This window comes from Sinocyclocheilus anshuiensis, unplaced genomic scaffold (assembly GCF_001515605.1).
Source record: "Sinocyclocheilus anshuiensis isolate Anshui unplaced genomic scaffold, SAMN03320099.WGS_v1.1 scaffold566, whole genome shotgun sequence".
Lineage (NCBI taxonomy): Eukaryota > Metazoa > Chordata > Actinopteri > Cypriniformes > Cyprinidae > Sinocyclocheilus > Sinocyclocheilus anshuiensis.
Genome location: NW_015542410.1, coordinates 1,360,158 through 1,377,176, shown reverse-complemented (window position 1 = coordinate 1,377,176; position 17,019 = coordinate 1,360,158). Strand labels below are relative to the sequence as shown.

General features: G+C 37.5%; 2 protein-coding genes across 3 annotated transcripts; both read right to left on the bottom strand.

Moving 5' to 3' along the window:
• Positions 1-228: 228 nt before the first annotated feature.
• Positions 229-8,616, bottom strand: LOC107693344 (secretory carrier-associated membrane protein 3-like). Of its 2 annotated transcripts, XM_016492684.1 has the most exons (10): positions 8,302-8,616; positions 8,171-8,268; positions 6,937-7,020; positions 6,534-6,641; positions 5,051-5,171; positions 4,016-4,144; positions 3,152-3,311; positions 1,583-1,684; positions 1,338-1,455; positions 229-394 (listed from the first exon to the last, which is right to left on the bottom strand). In XM_016492684.1, exons 2-10 carry the CDS (start codon positions 8,222-8,224, stop codon positions 245-247), a joined length of 1,026 nt encoding a protein of 341 aa, XP_016348170.1. In that variant the 5' UTR covers positions 8,225-8,268; positions 8,302-8,616; the 3' UTR covers positions 229-244. The 2 variants fall into 2 exon arrangements, with proteins under 2 accessions (XP_016348170.1, XP_016348169.1); XM_016492683.1 differs by having other exon boundaries at positions 8,171-8,616.
• A 5,747-nt stretch (positions 8,617-14,363) lies between these two features.
• On the bottom strand, positions 14,364-17,013 carry LOC107693345 (cellular retinoic acid-binding protein 2-like). Its single transcript, XM_016492685.1, has 4 exons — positions 16,884-17,013; positions 15,823-16,001; positions 15,415-15,531; positions 14,364-14,529 (listed from the first exon to the last, which is right to left on the bottom strand). Exons 1-4 carry the CDS (start codon positions 16,924-16,926, stop codon positions 14,470-14,472), a joined length of 399 nt encoding a protein of 132 aa, XP_016348171.1. The 5' UTR covers positions 16,927-17,013; the 3' UTR covers positions 14,364-14,469.
• Between the last annotated feature and the right edge of the window lie 6 nt (positions 17,014-17,019).

Here is a 17,019-nt window from a genome sequence, read left to right as displayed (position 1 = left end):
ACCTAGATCCTTTTTGCATGTCTGAACTAATGGCCTAATGCTCAGCAAGACCAACAAATACAAAAAGAAATCCAATGTTTTATTATCAATATGAGTTTGTGTATCTTGACATGCATGCTAGAGGAGTCTAGGGTAAGTGCGTTGGTTTCCAACTCGGCCAGTGCTAGAATAAGTCACTTTGTCTCAAGGCTGTGTAAGCAATCAAGTTCTTCAACATCATTTCTTCTCTTTCATTCAGGTCTCTCTACCGGGGTGCGGTGAAGGCGCCTTGTGCGGCAGAAACAGTGGCATTGGTGGCTGCCTGGCGCACTGCCTGATTGGAAAGCACACCTGTAGCAAACTCAGCCTGGGCCTTCTTAAAGCTCGCTTCGGTCTGCCTGTACATAGAATGAACCTGATGGGAGAAGATGCAAAAAAAATTAAAAATCATTCAACAGATCAATATAATTAATTAAGTATTATGAAGTAAAATCCTACATACATTATTGTTCAAAAGTTTGGGGTTGGCTTTTTAAAGTCTTTGAAAGTCTATCATTTTCTCCAAGGCTGCTTTTTTTGTTAAAAATAAAGTAAAAACAGTAATATTGTGAAATATTATTACAATTTCAAATAACTCTTTTCATTCTAATCTTTCTAATCTGATGATTTGGTATTGATTTCTTATTATTATCAATGTTAAAAACAGTTTTTGTGGAAACCATTATACTTTTTTGTCACTTTTGACTAACTAAATGCCACCTAAAACAATTAATTTCCCTTGATTAGTAGTTTTTTTAAACCAACCAAATCAATCATATTTCAAAACAAATTCTGCAAAGAGTCTGCATTTAAGATACCATTAAGCATTATTTCAAAATAAAAAGTACTAAAGAGCATGATGAATGTCACGTTTTAACAGCAAAATCCATAAACAGCCACCCAGATGTGACCCACAAATCACTACACCCAACAATAACAAATGGAAAAGCAGCTGGCGTTCTGCAATTGCCATACATTTACATACTAAAAAGCCAAACAATATGGCATCTCTATTGCAACAAACAAAATGTACTACTTAATGCTATAAAACTGAGAGATGCATATAGTCTGAGACAAATGTAAAATGTCAGCTAAAATGCTTGAGCACTTAAAGCATTGTATCTAAGTCTGCTTATTTTAGTTTACAGAGTGAGAAGCCAGTCAAACCCTGGAGTATCAGTGGAAAAATCCACCGAAGAGGAAGACACAGTTTCAAAATAGGATGAAGATCAAACATTTAGTATGGTTTTCAATTTATACTTAAGATTATATCCCTAATTTGACTGCCGGTGGATGCTGTTATTGGTGATGTGATTTACCCTCTTGAGCAACACCACTCCCATGGCCGCCTGAGCGGTGAAGAGCACAGCATTTATCATCATGATCGCACCCACTGCCTTGTTCTTGCTAAGAGCGGCTAAACTCACGATCCACCCACTGTGACACAAATGAGAGAGAAAGTAACAAGCCAGTGGCCAAATTTGTAAGAATGGAATGACACTAAATAACAATAAACAGGTTAGTAACTCAATTTGTACAAATGTGTCTGTTTTATCACGCTCACCTGAAGCCCCAGCCAGGGATACCGACAGTCATGATAACATAAAGCACCAGTTGGGCGAAGAAGACAAAGAAAAATGCAAAGAAGTTGAAGGAACTGTCACTCCTGTTGAGAAACGGAAGCGCACAATGACAAATTCATTATGTTTGGAAACAACTGGCTGACATATGAATTCTAAACGCTCAAAAAATGTTAACATAATGGTATAACAAACTATTAAACATTTTCATGATTATTTTCCACTTTTTTGTCATTGAGCAAATAAAAAAAAATTGTCTGAAATCTGCATAATTTGAGATATCACTCATATCTGCAGAACAGGTTTTATGCCAAAGTTTAATACTATGATATGAGTTTATTCAGTAATAAGCAGAAATAATGACACTTAATGCCCTTAAAGGAAAAGTTCAATTAATAATTCTATTAGTAATTATTAATTCAATGCACTCACCCTCAGGCGATCCAAGATGCAGATGAGTTTGTTTCTTCATGGGAACAGATTTGGAGAAATTCAGCATTAAATCGCTTGCTCACCAATGGATCCTCAGCAGTGAATGGGTGCCGTCAGAATGAGAGTCCAAACAGCTGATAAAAACACGATAATCCACAAGTAATCCACACGACTCCAGTCCATCGATTAACGTCTTGTGAAGTGAAAAGCTGTGTGTTACTAAGATACAAATCCATCATTAAGAGTTGTAACCTTAAACTTCAAAGTTTAAAGCTTTAAATCTTAAATCCCGTTGTCCTCTCACATTAGGGATGGGCGATACCACTTACTCTGTTTTCGATACGATACCGATATTTTTCAAGGCAGTATCATCGATACCGATACGATACTTCTGAACTAAACTTTAAATGATGAAATTTATTAAATTACTAAGAGTAAAATGGGTAATGATAACCACTTAACTTCGTTTAAAACACATTTTAACATTCAATATTTCGATACTCGCGTCAGTATCGATATATCGATACTTAGAATCGATATGCCCATCCCTATCTCACATCAAAATCTATCAACATTTTCGTAAATGTTAATTTCGATGCTTGATTTCTTTCTCTCCTGATTCAGACAAGATGACTTTTTACTGAAGAAAGCAATAATATGCATAGACGACTTTCCAGTATTTTAGCTGGAAGCAATGGTTAAGCAGTTAAAGTCATCTTAATGATAGATTTGTTTATTACAACATGCAGCATTTTGCTTCACAAGATGTTAATTGATGGACTGGAGTCGTGTGGATTACTTGTGGATTATTGTGATGTTTTTATCAGCTGTTTGGACTCTCATTCTGACGGCACCCATTCACTGCAGAGGAGCCATTGATGAGCAAGCGATGTACTGCTAAATTTCCCCAAATCTGTTCCGATGAAGAAAGAAGATGCTCCTCTACATCTTGGATGGCCTGAGGGTGAGTAAACTTTTAGAAAATGTTCAATTTTGGGTGACTATTCCTTTAAATGCACTTAATATCTAAGTATTGCTGAAATGGGTTTGCTACAGCTGAAAAAAAAAAATTGACACAAGTTAGGTGTCCCACCCTCACGACAGACCATGGTGATACGTACCTGAAGGCTTTGTACACAGGCCTGTACCAACAAACAAAGGAGCAGGGGGTGAAGAGGAGAAACCAGAGTATGGCAAGGCCGAAACCAACTCCATTAATGGGATCCGCACAGAACATAGCCAAACAGGAGATGAGATTAAAGAGCAAAGTGCATGCTGTAACTAAGAAAAAAAGATGAGAGTAGTGGGTAAAAAGAGAGAGAAAGAGAAGTACAAAGGAAAACTACAGGCCAATTGCAATTGCAAGCCAAGTAACCTACTGAAGTAGTGACTGATCAATATGCCTATACTAGGGAGCAACTGCTGATATGTGACACAACACAATTGAACTATACACAAAATTGCTCAAACTAAAGCAAAAAATCAACCAAAAAATACAATTCTGTCATCATTTATTCACCATTATGACATAATGCGCAAAAGGTCGTGGGTTCGATTCCCAGGGAACACACATACTGGTAAAAGATATATAGCTTGAATGCACTGTAAGTCACTTTGGATAAAAGCGTCTGCTAAATGCATAAATAAAAAAATGTATTAATTAATAAAATTAAAGTACAATATCAGCATTATGATAAGTACTATATATATATATATTTTTTTTTTTTTTTTTGGTCCATTGTCCATTGTCCATTGAAAAGGCTTTTTGGAAGATTCACATCTCAAAATTACCAAATACTGGTGATTAATAAATCTGGCCAATGTATTGGTCAATCACTACAGAGGAGACTAACTATTTCAGTTTAACAGACAAAAGCACGCATGATAAATTCATAATTGAAGTATTTACTAAAAATGATGGAGGACAGATACAAAGCAGAACCTTCCACACACTGCAAAAGACATACTAAACCGAGCAAACTTACACATCCAGTAGTAGTACATGGTAGTGACAGTGCGCTGGAAGCTTTGGCCAATCTCCACATTAATGTCCTGATAGAAGCACGGTCCCACCGGGCAGAAGGAGGGCAATGGGGGCCAATTATTCTGACGAGCTGAGGGAGAAGGACACAGAAAGAGATTAATTTCCCCATTCATCAATCACATCTGCTAGCATCACTCCATTAATGTCTTGTTCATTACCACCGAGGTCTAAATCCTACTCCTTTGAAAATACCGTCCATCCATCACTGTCATCTTTTTAACCGTTCCATTTCTTTGTCCCCTCCTCTCTCATTCAGGTCTCATCCATCTCTGCACTTTCATTGTAACCCTAACCAACAATTAGTCCATCTAAATAATCACATCAGTTCTTCAAATGCACTTGTTTGTCTCATCATCTTTTACATATCTATTGCTGCAGCACTTTGCTTTCTTTCGTGCAGATTCTTTATCAGGATTCAAAAAAGTGTAAAAGAAGTGAAAAAATACCTGTAGTGGAAAACGAAGTAATGTGTTATTTAAATGTGTTACGCTTTGTATGTTCTGCTAATCTTGACTGAAATGAAGCCTCTCATTCTTAAAAAACACACCGATTGCTTGTCACACTTTCTGCATTGAAAATCTGCAGAATTGCTGAGAGTCCTTCACTCGTTTTGATAGCTGAAATACTTTTCATCAAAACTCTTCCGTAATGCATCTAGATAAGTACATTATAAAAAAATGTGAGTGGTGGTTGCACATGTAACACCTGGCAAGACAATGTTATGAATGGTTGCCAGGTCATTCCTATGTGGTTTCTAAGGCGTTATGAGTTGCTTTAGCATTAAAATTGTATTAAACAGCTTGCGAATGGCAATACTAATTGCAAACTGCCACCGAAACTTTTACAGCATGTAATGCCAGCAGTAAAACTGAAGATCACTGTGGGTTCAAGAAGTTTCATTTACATTTAATTCCCCTGGCAAACACAGAAATCAAGATATTTTTCTCTCGAGAAATCAAGATATTGCTACACTCACTGGCTCCAGACCCAAGCGCATGTGCATTCAGCTCTCTCTCTCTTCTCTCCAGCTCTTTTGCTTTTCTTTCTAGTTCCTCCTGCTTCCTCAAAAGATCTGCTGTGGTGGCATTCACTGCAGACTGCAACAGACATAGAGGGAGAGGCAGCTAACAATTATGAAATGCATAACTGTTTTCTATTACTACCACATTAATAAGCATCCCAGCACAGTATTAAATTGATGAGATATATTTATGGTCAAATGTTTGCAACTCAACAGGGAGCAAAACTATAGTTGAAATTCAGCTGTGTTTACTCTTCCACAGCAGTATGAACGTTTAGTTTATTAATTAGTAGAAAATATGCCATCGTTCAGAAGTGTGGGGTCACCCAGTCTGCATTGATTTGATCAAAAATACAGTAAAAACAGTTATATTCTCAAACATTATTGCAATTAAAGATAAAGTGTTTTCTATTTGGATCTGCAAGGAGGAATGGCAGAGGATCCCCAAATCCAGGTGTGAAAAACTTGTTGCATCTTTCCCAAAAAGACTCATGGCTGTATTAGATCAAAAGGGTGCTTCTACTAAATACTGAGCAAAGGGTCTGAATACTTAGGACCATGTGATATTTCAGTTTTTCTTTTTTAATAAATCTGCAAAAATGTCAACGATTCTGTGTTTTTCTGTCAATATGGGGTGCTGTGTGTATATTAATTAGGAAAAAAAATTAACAAATGATTTTAGCAAATGGCTGCAATATAACAAAGAGTGAAAAATTGAAGGGGGTCTGAATACTTTCCGTACCCACTGTATATATATATATATATATAATGCAATTTATTCCTGTAATGCAAAGCTGAAATTTCAGCATCATCACTCCAGTCTTCAGTGTCACATGACCCTTAAGAAATTGTAAAATGCTGACTTGCTGCTTAAGAAACATTTCTTATTATTATCAATGTTGTTGCAACTGTTGTTACTACTGAATATTTTTGGTTGAAACTGTGATTTTTTTTTTCAGGATTCTTTGATGAATAATTATTTTTTTTTTTAAACAATTTATTTGAAATAGAAATCTTTTGTGACATTATAAATGATCAATTTGATGCATCCTACATCATTGATGCATCCTGATTATTCATACAAATCAGTTTAATCATACTATCCATTTGGTGAAAAAATCTGAAAGCTGTCCAAATATAAAACTAAATAATTATCAGATCAAATTATATAACTGTCCATCATGCAATATTTAACTGTTAAAACAGCCCAATAACCACTGTAGAATTGCATTATGGTGGTGACAGTTCTAGATCTTAACAGAATGGTATTAAAATACTGCTTTATAGTTTAAATCCTATTGCATACACTGCTTGATGAGGGGGCAACTGTGTGCTGTAACTGTTGCAGTAAAAATCTTTATAAACTACCAGATGTAACAATCCAGTGCCATGGCCCTGTGTGAACAAATATGTCTCATTTAGTTACTCTAAACAGCACCTGTGTTCCATAGGATCCATAATTCCTGGGCTCGGTTGGTGTGGTCCTGCTGGGAGGCGTCTGGGCAGGAGGTGCAGCAGGAGATGTGGCTTCATAGGGTGGTGGAGGCTTCATTACCCAAAACAAATAATATCAGCTTAATAAAAATCTAATTAAGCAAAAATAAGCCATCATAATGATGCAGGACTGGTATGACGCAACAAATTAACTGACATCTTTAAAAACATAACATAATATTACGAAACACAATAATGAAAGTTTCTCATGAGAATTTTCTCTTGCAGCGCAGAGGCAACTGCAGTTGACATGAAATAGAGTTTATACTTCATTGTACTCCCATCATGTATTAATAATTAAAGGCTATGTAAACACAGCCTGCTCAAGTCAGGAAGGACATATTTACCGCTGTTGTGTTGTTGTCAAATGGGTTGTAGAGGTCCAGCGTGGCATAGCCAGTGTTGCTGCTGTGCTGAGTCACTGATGGATCCTGCAAACACAGGAAAAACAAACCTTTCAGTTCATTTATAGCTGGTGATAGATAATTAAATATCTGGGCTGATGCCACAAAAAAACGTAACATTTTTAAACCAAGCTCCAGGTCGCCTAAGAACTGGCACTTTAAACTTACAATCTTAAAACTTACTAATATCATTGTTTCTGAGGCAGAAACTTTATCTGCTATAGAGGGACTAACCTTCACAACACAATAAGATAATTCATCTGATAAACTGCAAGTAACAAACCAAAAATAACATAAAATCATAGAGTACCACTCAAACGTTATGACACACGAGTGAATTTGTGTTTCTCATGATCTTAAAAACCTTCTGAGCTAAATGCTTCAATTTAGATTTAAAGAAAAATATAAACTGCACCTATGTACAGACTTCAATATAAATATGCTATAAAAAAATAAGAGCAATATTTGGCCATTATATAATTCCATTTTTTTTACTTTTTTGTACAAACTTCAAAATAGAAATGGAAATGTAATAGAATTATAACAATATTCTTAGCCTTACTACAAAATATTATACTTTTACCTTTTTTATGACCTAATTAATATTTTAAAATGTGGAAAATAATAACAATAAACAATAACCAGGTGTGTCCAAACTGACAGTCTATTTATACATGCCGTTTCATATAATCATTTTTTTAAATTTCATTAGTTGATTCCTTTAATTTAGCCATACTTAAAGCAACAAGTGATCAACAACTAGCAGTTCAAATACAAACCAGAATGTCAAGGACACAGATTGGAGTGATCATTCATACAAAACCAGTCATGTAGCTTAATATGATTGGCCTGGCCTTTGATGACTTGTCGCCGTTTCATATAATCATTTTTTTAAATTTCATTAGTTGATTCCTTTAATTTAGCCATACTTAAAGCAACAAGTGATCAACAACTAGCAGTTCAAATACAAACCAGAATGTCAAGGACACAGATTGGCGTGATCATTCATACAAAACCACAGTCATGTAGCTTAATATGATTGGCCTGGCCTTTGATGACTTGTCAAGTCATGTGACAGCATCACAAGAGGTACAGCACTACACAGATAAGGCCACAAATAAAAACAACTCAAACAGATATGTGATGTACAATTACAAAAGCTAGAACAGTATATTACCTGAAATGGATTATGGTCATCAGCTGCATCAGCAAAAGTGGTGTATTTTGACATTTTGGTACTGGTTTGGCAGATTAGATCTCGCCAAGATGTAAAAAGAGGTTAAACTCAACCGCGATGAACAGGTAAACACCAGAACAGTGTTGTGTAGCGGGCAGTTACAGGCAGAAGTCAATCCAGTTTAGTAAATACCAGATTGTAATAAGTCAATTTAAAACAAACAATTCACACCGCGACCAGTTAACACTAACTAGCTAACCAACCAACATTACAACGACACGTCAGGTATCCGTGTCAAGTCAATAGCAAGTTCTGTCCTAATATTACAGTGGTTTGTGGTCTTCTTCTTTGGTTTTTTAAATTATGTATTTATTTTCCTTTGTTAGATCCGACGAGCGACACGATTTTGTTTCAGTTGACAGCGCTGTTGTGTAGCGCTAGTGTACAGGAAATGTGTTCATATCACATGACAAGGGTGTTGCCAGGTTGCGCAATAAAAACAAATAATTGAATTTAAAAACAAATTTGAACAGGCCATTCTGTTTTTCTTTTCGGATGAGTAAACAGCAAAATAACGTATTTTTGAAAATCAATCCCATTTACAAAAATATAATTAAAATAGTTCACATTACAACTAGAAATAAACTAGTCGTTAACTTGTAAGCGAATAACAGAGACCTATAATTACTTATATTTAGTGGACATGGCAACACAGCAGAACTGAAGCTTTGAGGAAAAAGCTGCGCCACATGACGAGGAAGAGCCAATGAGAAAGCGCTATTTTATCACATGATGAGGGAGAATTGTTGTGAAAAAGCGCATATCTGAGGAGAAAAGCAAGGGGGTGTTTCTCCTAAAAAACCAAAATAGTTGTATTTCAGTGTATTATATTATTTCAACAACAGCATGGCCTATCATTTCTAAAATCTATCTATCTATCTATCTATCTATCACCCTGTCTGTCTGTCTGTCTGTCTGTCTGTACATCCATCCATCCGGTACGATTTAATATTTAATCTCATGCTGTTCCTGTTCCTCATTCAACCACTAGACGTCACTGTTGCCTCGAGGCAGCAACGTAATTTCCCTCTGTAAAATATAGGTAGGACCACAGGGGCAAGTTGTCACACGGGGAAGATGGCTGAAGGCTTGCAATTCTCTAGTCATGTGAGTTCATGGGTGACAGGAGGGCAGAAAGTCAGTCATATCATATGATACCTCACAACACACAAATATACCACTACGCCACCAACCAACGCACACACAATCACCCTTCTTCGTGCTCTTTCATAAAACTCATTTACTTTGATTTACAAATTCACTTTATGTCACTGAAAGTTTGACCTCACTGACTGCAGGTGTTGAAGTTGCTTTCTCTGATCATTTCTGCAGCTGCTGCTAGGATACAAAGTGTTCCACAAACAATTCATTCAGCACTTTGACTTCAGTCTTGACCAGATGTGGATGAAATTCACACATATTGAATGGAAACCAAGAAACTAGACACTCCACCAATTGACTTTGAAACAGCATGGCTCCTGGATCGCATTATTTGTATGCTCTGATCTTGGTGTGCAAACTTCCAGTGAAGTTCAAATGCAATACATTAATCAGTGAGCATGACAGAGCGATGGTAAACAGGAATGGGACCGTAAATGAATCATTCATAGAGAAACAATATGTTCTTTATCTGTGAGTTCAGAGGAAGGTTATGCTGAAGTGACAAAGATTAGTCACTCTTAATTCCCTAAACCATCTTTCCTTTGAAACCTCTTTTTCTCGTCTCTAAGTGGGTGTGTCCGTGCTTCCTTTTGCTTTCCTTTGAAACCGCAACATTCCTCAGCCAATCAAGCCATGCATGGCCCCATGACATCACCGCCTGTGGAATGAGCTGACATGAAGCCTATGCTGGTGAGTTGCCAAGGCAACCAGCACAATAGGCTTAAACCGCACAAGGCCAGAGTTAAATACATGGTGAAGACTTGATGACCTTGTTCTAGAGTGCTTGTAATATTAATCTTGTTAACGAGGTGTGCAGTAAACACACCAGGCATCGCAGCAGATGTGAAACCGTGTCTCAAAGCATTTTGGCATTCGCTTGGAATTGAAAAGTGAGTCAAGAAGCCCAGACAGACAGATGGAACAAATAGAATGAATGCTGTGCAAATGTGCATTTTCTGAAAAAAACGTTAGCAACAACTTGCCGCCACAGTGAAAGGTGCTGAGGGTGGTTGCTAAGGTGTTGCTAGGTGGTTGTGAGGGTGTTCTGGGTGGTTGCTACTAGGGCATTGCTAGGTGGTTACTGGGATTTCTGCATGGAAAGTAAGAAAATTGTTATTGGGTTTCTGAGGGGCTTTTAGGACTTTCTGGGTTGTTGCTAGGCCTGAGCTAGATGATTGTTAGATGGTTCTAGGTGGTTGCGAGGTCACTGATATAGGGTTATAGATGGTCGCTATGCCATTTGCAAGGTAGTTGTTAGGGTTTTTTAAATGGGATTGCAAGCTGGTTGTTATTCTGGATGGTTGCTAGGACATTGCAAGGCGGTTACAGTGGATTTCTGCGTGGTTGCTAAGGGGATTGATATGGGTTTTCTGAAGGGTCGCTAGGGAATTGCTAGGTGGTTTCTAGGAATTGCTAGGATGTTCTGTTTCTAGGTGTAGGCTAAGTGGTTGTTAGGATAGTTTGGGTGGTTACTAGGCCATTGCTAGATAATTGTTAGGAGGAGCATTCCAATTGACATCCCTAAGCACGGGATATCCATTGAAGTGGACTTAGCTGACAATAATTAGTCATTTGGAAAGCCCTGGAATGTTTTCAGAGAAAAGTTATGATGGGGTCACGCAGATAATGATATAACAAAAAATAAATATTGTAATTTATTTTACTTTAAAATTTAAATACATATAAAATACATAAACAATTATGTATCTAATAAATATAGTCAAAATGTATGTTAGACAGTTAGCAGATTGTAGTGGTCATCTCGAGTGCTTTCTTTCCCACACGCAGCCTCATAGTTAAGTCACCTGAGGTAAATAAAGTAAAATTAAAAATGACAGAGCCTCAGTTGTTTCTCGATGGTTTTACTTAGTTTCACCTATTCATACAATACATTATGAAAATGTAACATTCATCGTCATTACCATTCATAAATACTCTAGTTTGTATAATAATAACAACATTTAATAATAACCCCTCATTACAGAGCCAATAACAGTTGGGTGATTTTCCCTGTCTGCTTCCTGTGAAGCGATGTATCCCTTATTCCCTATGCCGCAGTGCCCTTCGAACTGAACAGGTCCGATTTCCTTCAGATTGGAATCTTACTTAAAGGGTTAGTTCAACCAAAAATGAAAATTCTGGGATTAATTACGCACTCTCATGTCATTCAAAACTCGTAAGACCTTCGTTCATCTTCGGAACACAAATTAAGATATTTTTGATGAAATCCGAAAGCTTTCTGACCCTCCATAGACAGCAAAGCAACTGACACGTTTAAGGCCCAGAAACATAGTAAGGACATCGTTAAAATAGTCCATGTGACATCTGTGGTTCAACCATTATTTTATGAAGCTACGAGATTACACCATGCATGCGTGAGCATTCCTCTGCTTGTAAACAAGGCGCAGTGCATACGTCGTGGTACTCTTGATAATGATGGAGGACTCTCCCCGGAGAGGATAAATCATTGAATAAAGTCGTTATTTTTGTTTTCTTTGCGCACAAATAGTATTCTCGTAATTTCATAACATTACGGTTGAACCACTGTCACACAGACTATTTTAACAATGTCCTTACTACCTTTCTGGGCCTTGAATGTGTCAGTTGCTTTGCTGTCTATGCAGGGTCAGAAAACTCTTAGATTTTATCAAAAATATCTTACTTTGCATTCCGAAGATGATCGAAGGTCTTACAGGTTTGGAATGACATGAGGGTGAGTAATTAATAACAGAAATTTTCATTGTTGGGGTGAACTAACCCTTTAAGATGGCGGAATACCATGTGAAATCCACTTTGCAGTCCACTTACGGTTGAATGGAACGCATCTAGGGTGTTCTGGGTGGTTGCTGGGGCATTGCTATAGATCAGCAGTGGCGAACTCCGGTCCTGGAGAGCCGCAGCCCTAATTAAAACTCACCTGCCTATAGCTTTCTAGTAACCCTTCAGACCTTGATTAGCTTGTACAGGTGTGTTTGATTAGGGTTGAAGCAAAACTCTGCAGGGCTGCGGCTCTCCAGGACTGACGTTCGCCACCCCTGCTATAGATCATTATTAGGGTGATGAGTGATTGCAAGGGGGTTCTCAGTAGTTGCTCTTAGAATTGTAGATGGTTGTTGGGGGTTATAGATAGGTGCTAGTGTATTGAAAGGTGTATGTTAGGTGATTTATAGATGGTTGCTAGGGCATTGCAAAGTGGTTGTTATGGTGTTCTGGGTGGTTTCTATGCATTGCTAGGAGTTTACTGGAGGATTCATTATGAAGATTCTGAAGGGGTGCCTGGGCATTTTTAGATGGTTTTTGGGGGTTATGGATTGTTGCTAGGGCATTGCAAGGTAGTTGTTATGACAATAGCAATGGCAAGACTGGGCGGTTTAGGGGGCAGTCGTGGCCTAATGGTAAGAGAGTTGGACTTGTAACCCAAAGGTTGCGGGTGCGAGTCTCTGTACCGACCGGAATTGTAGGTGGGGGGAGTGAATGAACAGTGCTCTGTTCCACCCTCAGTACCCACAACTGAGCAAGGCACCGAACCCCCAGTTGCCACAGCAAAAAATGGCTGCCCACTGCTCTGGGTGTGTGTTCACTACTTGCTGCTGTGTGTGTGCAAATAGTTGCCAGGTCATTGCTAGGTGTTTGCTGGGGGTTTCTTGGTTGTTGCTAACCCTATGCTAGGTTGTTACAGAGTTCTGGGTGGCTGCTAGGTGGTTGTTAGGGTGTTCTTGGTGGTTGCTAAGGCATTGCCAGGTGGTTTTTAGAGTGCTCTGAGTGGTTGTTGTGGGTGGTTGCAATGATTCTTGCAGTGATTCTTGCTTCAGCAAGCACCACAACAATACAGTCACTGCCTCTGATGTTAAACAGAGGTTATGGATTTTTTCAACCTCTTCCAGGAAATGTGTGAACTTAACGGCAACCTCTGTACATTGCAGCACACATACACTTTTAAGACATCATGGGTTATGTAAGCTTAAAACTCTTTACAGGACCATTGAGAATTGTAGAACACACATGCGCAACACAGGAGACTGGAATTATGTGCAAACTTGAATAAGTCCACTGTGAGCTCTGTTGCCTGGAAAATTCATCATCGGCAGCAGACTGAAAAACACAGCAGTCTCTGAACTCTGCTACATAGTAAAAAAGAAAGATACGGAGGGCAGAAGAAAGAGTTTGAACTTCATTTTGCTTTTCATTAGCAGCTTTTTGCATCATTTACTCGTACATATTATTTAATTAAACTTTCAGAAGCATTTGCCCTAGATTTAGAATAAAGCAACAGTTTGGATCATGAATCTGGCTGCAGAAAGACAAAAAGAAAGGGAAATGACAGCCGTCCTCTCTGACCTCATGCAGTAACTAGCTACAGATGGGAGAAAGAGCAGAGGGAATATAACCTTAAAAATATGAAATGATTTTTCTTTTCTAACGTTTGCTCACTCTTTCCGTACCTCTCCCGCATTCCCCCATTACTCCTTGCCAGGAAATAATTCAACAATTGATGTACACTCATGAAATACAAATTTATAGTGTTCAAAACTGTAAGTGGTTGGATCAGGAGACAGAAAGCAAGAACAGACACAAAGAGCACTTTGAAGAAAAGGAATGAGGCAGAAAATAAGTGTAAAAGTGCAACCAAGGCTAGTGTCAAAGAGATTTCTATATCCAGGCAAGAAAATAACTATTATCATGAATTAGTCATGAGATTTTTGGGGGGTTTATAAGTAGAAAGGTTTATCGCCAAAACATTTTTGATTAATAAGCCACATTGTGGCATAAACATAAAACAGAAACATAAAATGCACAAACGACAATAATAAATACACTTTTCAGCCAATGCACCAAAAAGAACAATGCAAACTCACTATAATCCTTATACAAGTACCGTCTCTGACCCTTCAAACATCTCTCCTTCTCTGCCTTCTCTGCCACACAAACTTAGCCACTCTGCACTCTGCACAAACTTAGCCATGTATGCACAAACATACAAAAAGTGGAAGGAACAGGCTATTTGTTCAATGATAAACTAGAATTTTAGCACATTGTGGACACGGTTGAGATGGAATGGAATAGAATGAACTGAAATCTTAGGATCCTTCAGTCTCGTTCATACACACGGGTGCAGACGACTCTCCGGCTCTCATGGTCTGGAAGATAAACATCAGAGATGTTAAGAAACCACCAACTAACTGCTTAAACCATTTAAGATCCTTGTCCAATGGGCTTAAACATATCAACAGATGTTATATATTCACATATCTGACCAGATCTTGTTCTCTGAATTCAAAGAATGCTCTTTTCAATTTCCAACCATGCAACACTGACTTACCTAAATGAAAGTTACAAAATATCTATTAGGAACAAAAAGCACAGACATTGAGCTACCTGTTTACTTTAAGTGGCCTAAATGGGAGCAGTGTGACTTCTATAATAATGTGAACTATATGGTGAGGAATGAACAACAATCTATTATTGTAAGGTGTTGAGCTTTTAAGATGCTCATTAGAGTAGGCTAGAAGTAGTCTATTTTATATGTGACCCTGGACCACAAAACCAGTCTTAAGTCGCTGGGTATATTTGTAGCAATAGCCAAAAATACATTGTATGGGTCAAAATTATTGATTTTTCTTTTATGCCAAAAATCATTAGGATATTAAGTAAAGATCATGTTCCATTAAGATATTTTGTAAATTTCCTACTGTAAATATATCAAAACCTAATTTTTGATTAGTAATATGCATGGCTAAGAACTTCATTTGGACAACTTTAAAGGCGATTTTCTCAATATTTTGATTTTTTTGTACCCTCAGATTCCAGATTTTCAAATAGTTGTATCCCGGCCAAATATTGTCCTGTCCTAACAAACCATACATCAATGGAAAGCTTATTTATTCAGCTTTCAGATGATGTATAAATCTCAGTTTCGAAAAATTGACCCTTATGACTGGTTTTGTGGTCCAGGGTCACATATGCTAGTGGCATAATTCAGTTAAAAATATTAACATTATTTTTCAAATAAGTGGTGCACTTACGAGAATCATCTGGCCATCATTGGTCAGTTCACGTGTCCATGATGTCTCAGGCCCCTCCCCCTTCTGCAGCGTCTGCTCACAAGTGATTTTACGGTCGGTCTCCCATTTTGGAAAACTCTGGCGAGAAATTGTTAGAAACAGTTAGAAAAGAGCTAAAAGCAGAGATATTAATTTTAAATGTCTTTATAGAGTCTCAAAGTTTGTTGAAAACATACATCATGTTTGTGTGTATAGATAAAAGTGAACTTTTACCATCACATAGTGGTGTTTAGTTTTAGAAAATATAAATAATAATACATTGAAGACATTGATATTTTCTAATGGTAAATCTTATGCAATATGCTAAAGTGTAGCAGTTAACAGAGAGAAAAATATGATGTGCTGAGATGCATGGATGGGTGGCATTACTGTGCAAAGGCGTCCATCCACCGTAGCCTCGTTGAAGGACTCGCCCACCGTGAAGGACACATGAGTGGTCCGCACACTAGTGGAGGTCTGAATGGAGAGACTTTCCCCCTGCTGTGTAATCTCAACAGATGGTTTGGAAGCTGCTGCAACTGCAATCTTCCTCAGAAAGACATTTACGCCTGTAGAACACACACACACAAATGTGATAAGAAATTAAAAGGCCATTTATCATTATCAGAAATCAAAGCCATTTTTCCTACGGCCAATTTCCTGTCCTTAACAAGTGTGTCCAATCTGCACTGGAATGTTTTACTATCTAAATAGCGGTCACATATTTAAGCAATCAAATCAGGTACCACAGTCTTAATGTTTACACCAAGGAAATCTATACCTTTTAAATACTGAGTCAAGACAGTGGATTCATTCTCATCTTTATTTAATTTAGGGGCAACTGTGTACTTGGTCTAAGTGAACTCCCCCTTGAGTGAATAATTGGGGTCGAGGGACGGTGTGTCTACAGAGCCAAATGGCTGACCGAGGGGCCCTGTATCAGGTTTTGTGCGCCTAATCACAATCCCATGAGGAAGTGAAGCAGAACATTTTTTTCATGCAGCTTGTGCTCATGGTCAAAGCGAGTCTCAGTTTGACCTGAACAAAATATATTTTTTATAAATAAATAAATGACATTGACATGCACTCATGCAAGGGTTTCTTTTGGTTTATAGTTTTCTTGTCGGATGATATCAAAATGGCTAATTTTATAACAAAATAGCATTGTTGCTTATTTTTAAAGGCGTAATAAAATATGTATATTAAATTAATTATGCAAACAGTTCCTTTTTCGGGCTTTTAATTAGACTTTTTTTTTTTTTTTACAATCTAAAGAAAGTTACACTACCTTTAAATTTTTTAAACATCACAAAATATATATATAAAAAACTGATTATAATTAAAAATATATAAACTAATACGAATACAAAGTTCACATTTAAAAACTAGAGATTTTGTTTTAATTATCTTAGATATAACTTTTATAACAACAACGAATCTTGAAAACTCACCGAGAGCTTTTAGAAGTTCCTCGAAATTTTCGGAACTTTTCATTTTCTAGGATCCAGCAAAGTCAGCAAACGTTCGCTCCGTGTTCGCCTCCATGTTTCTGCGTGTCTTTGCTTTCAGGCAGTTGTTCTGGACCGC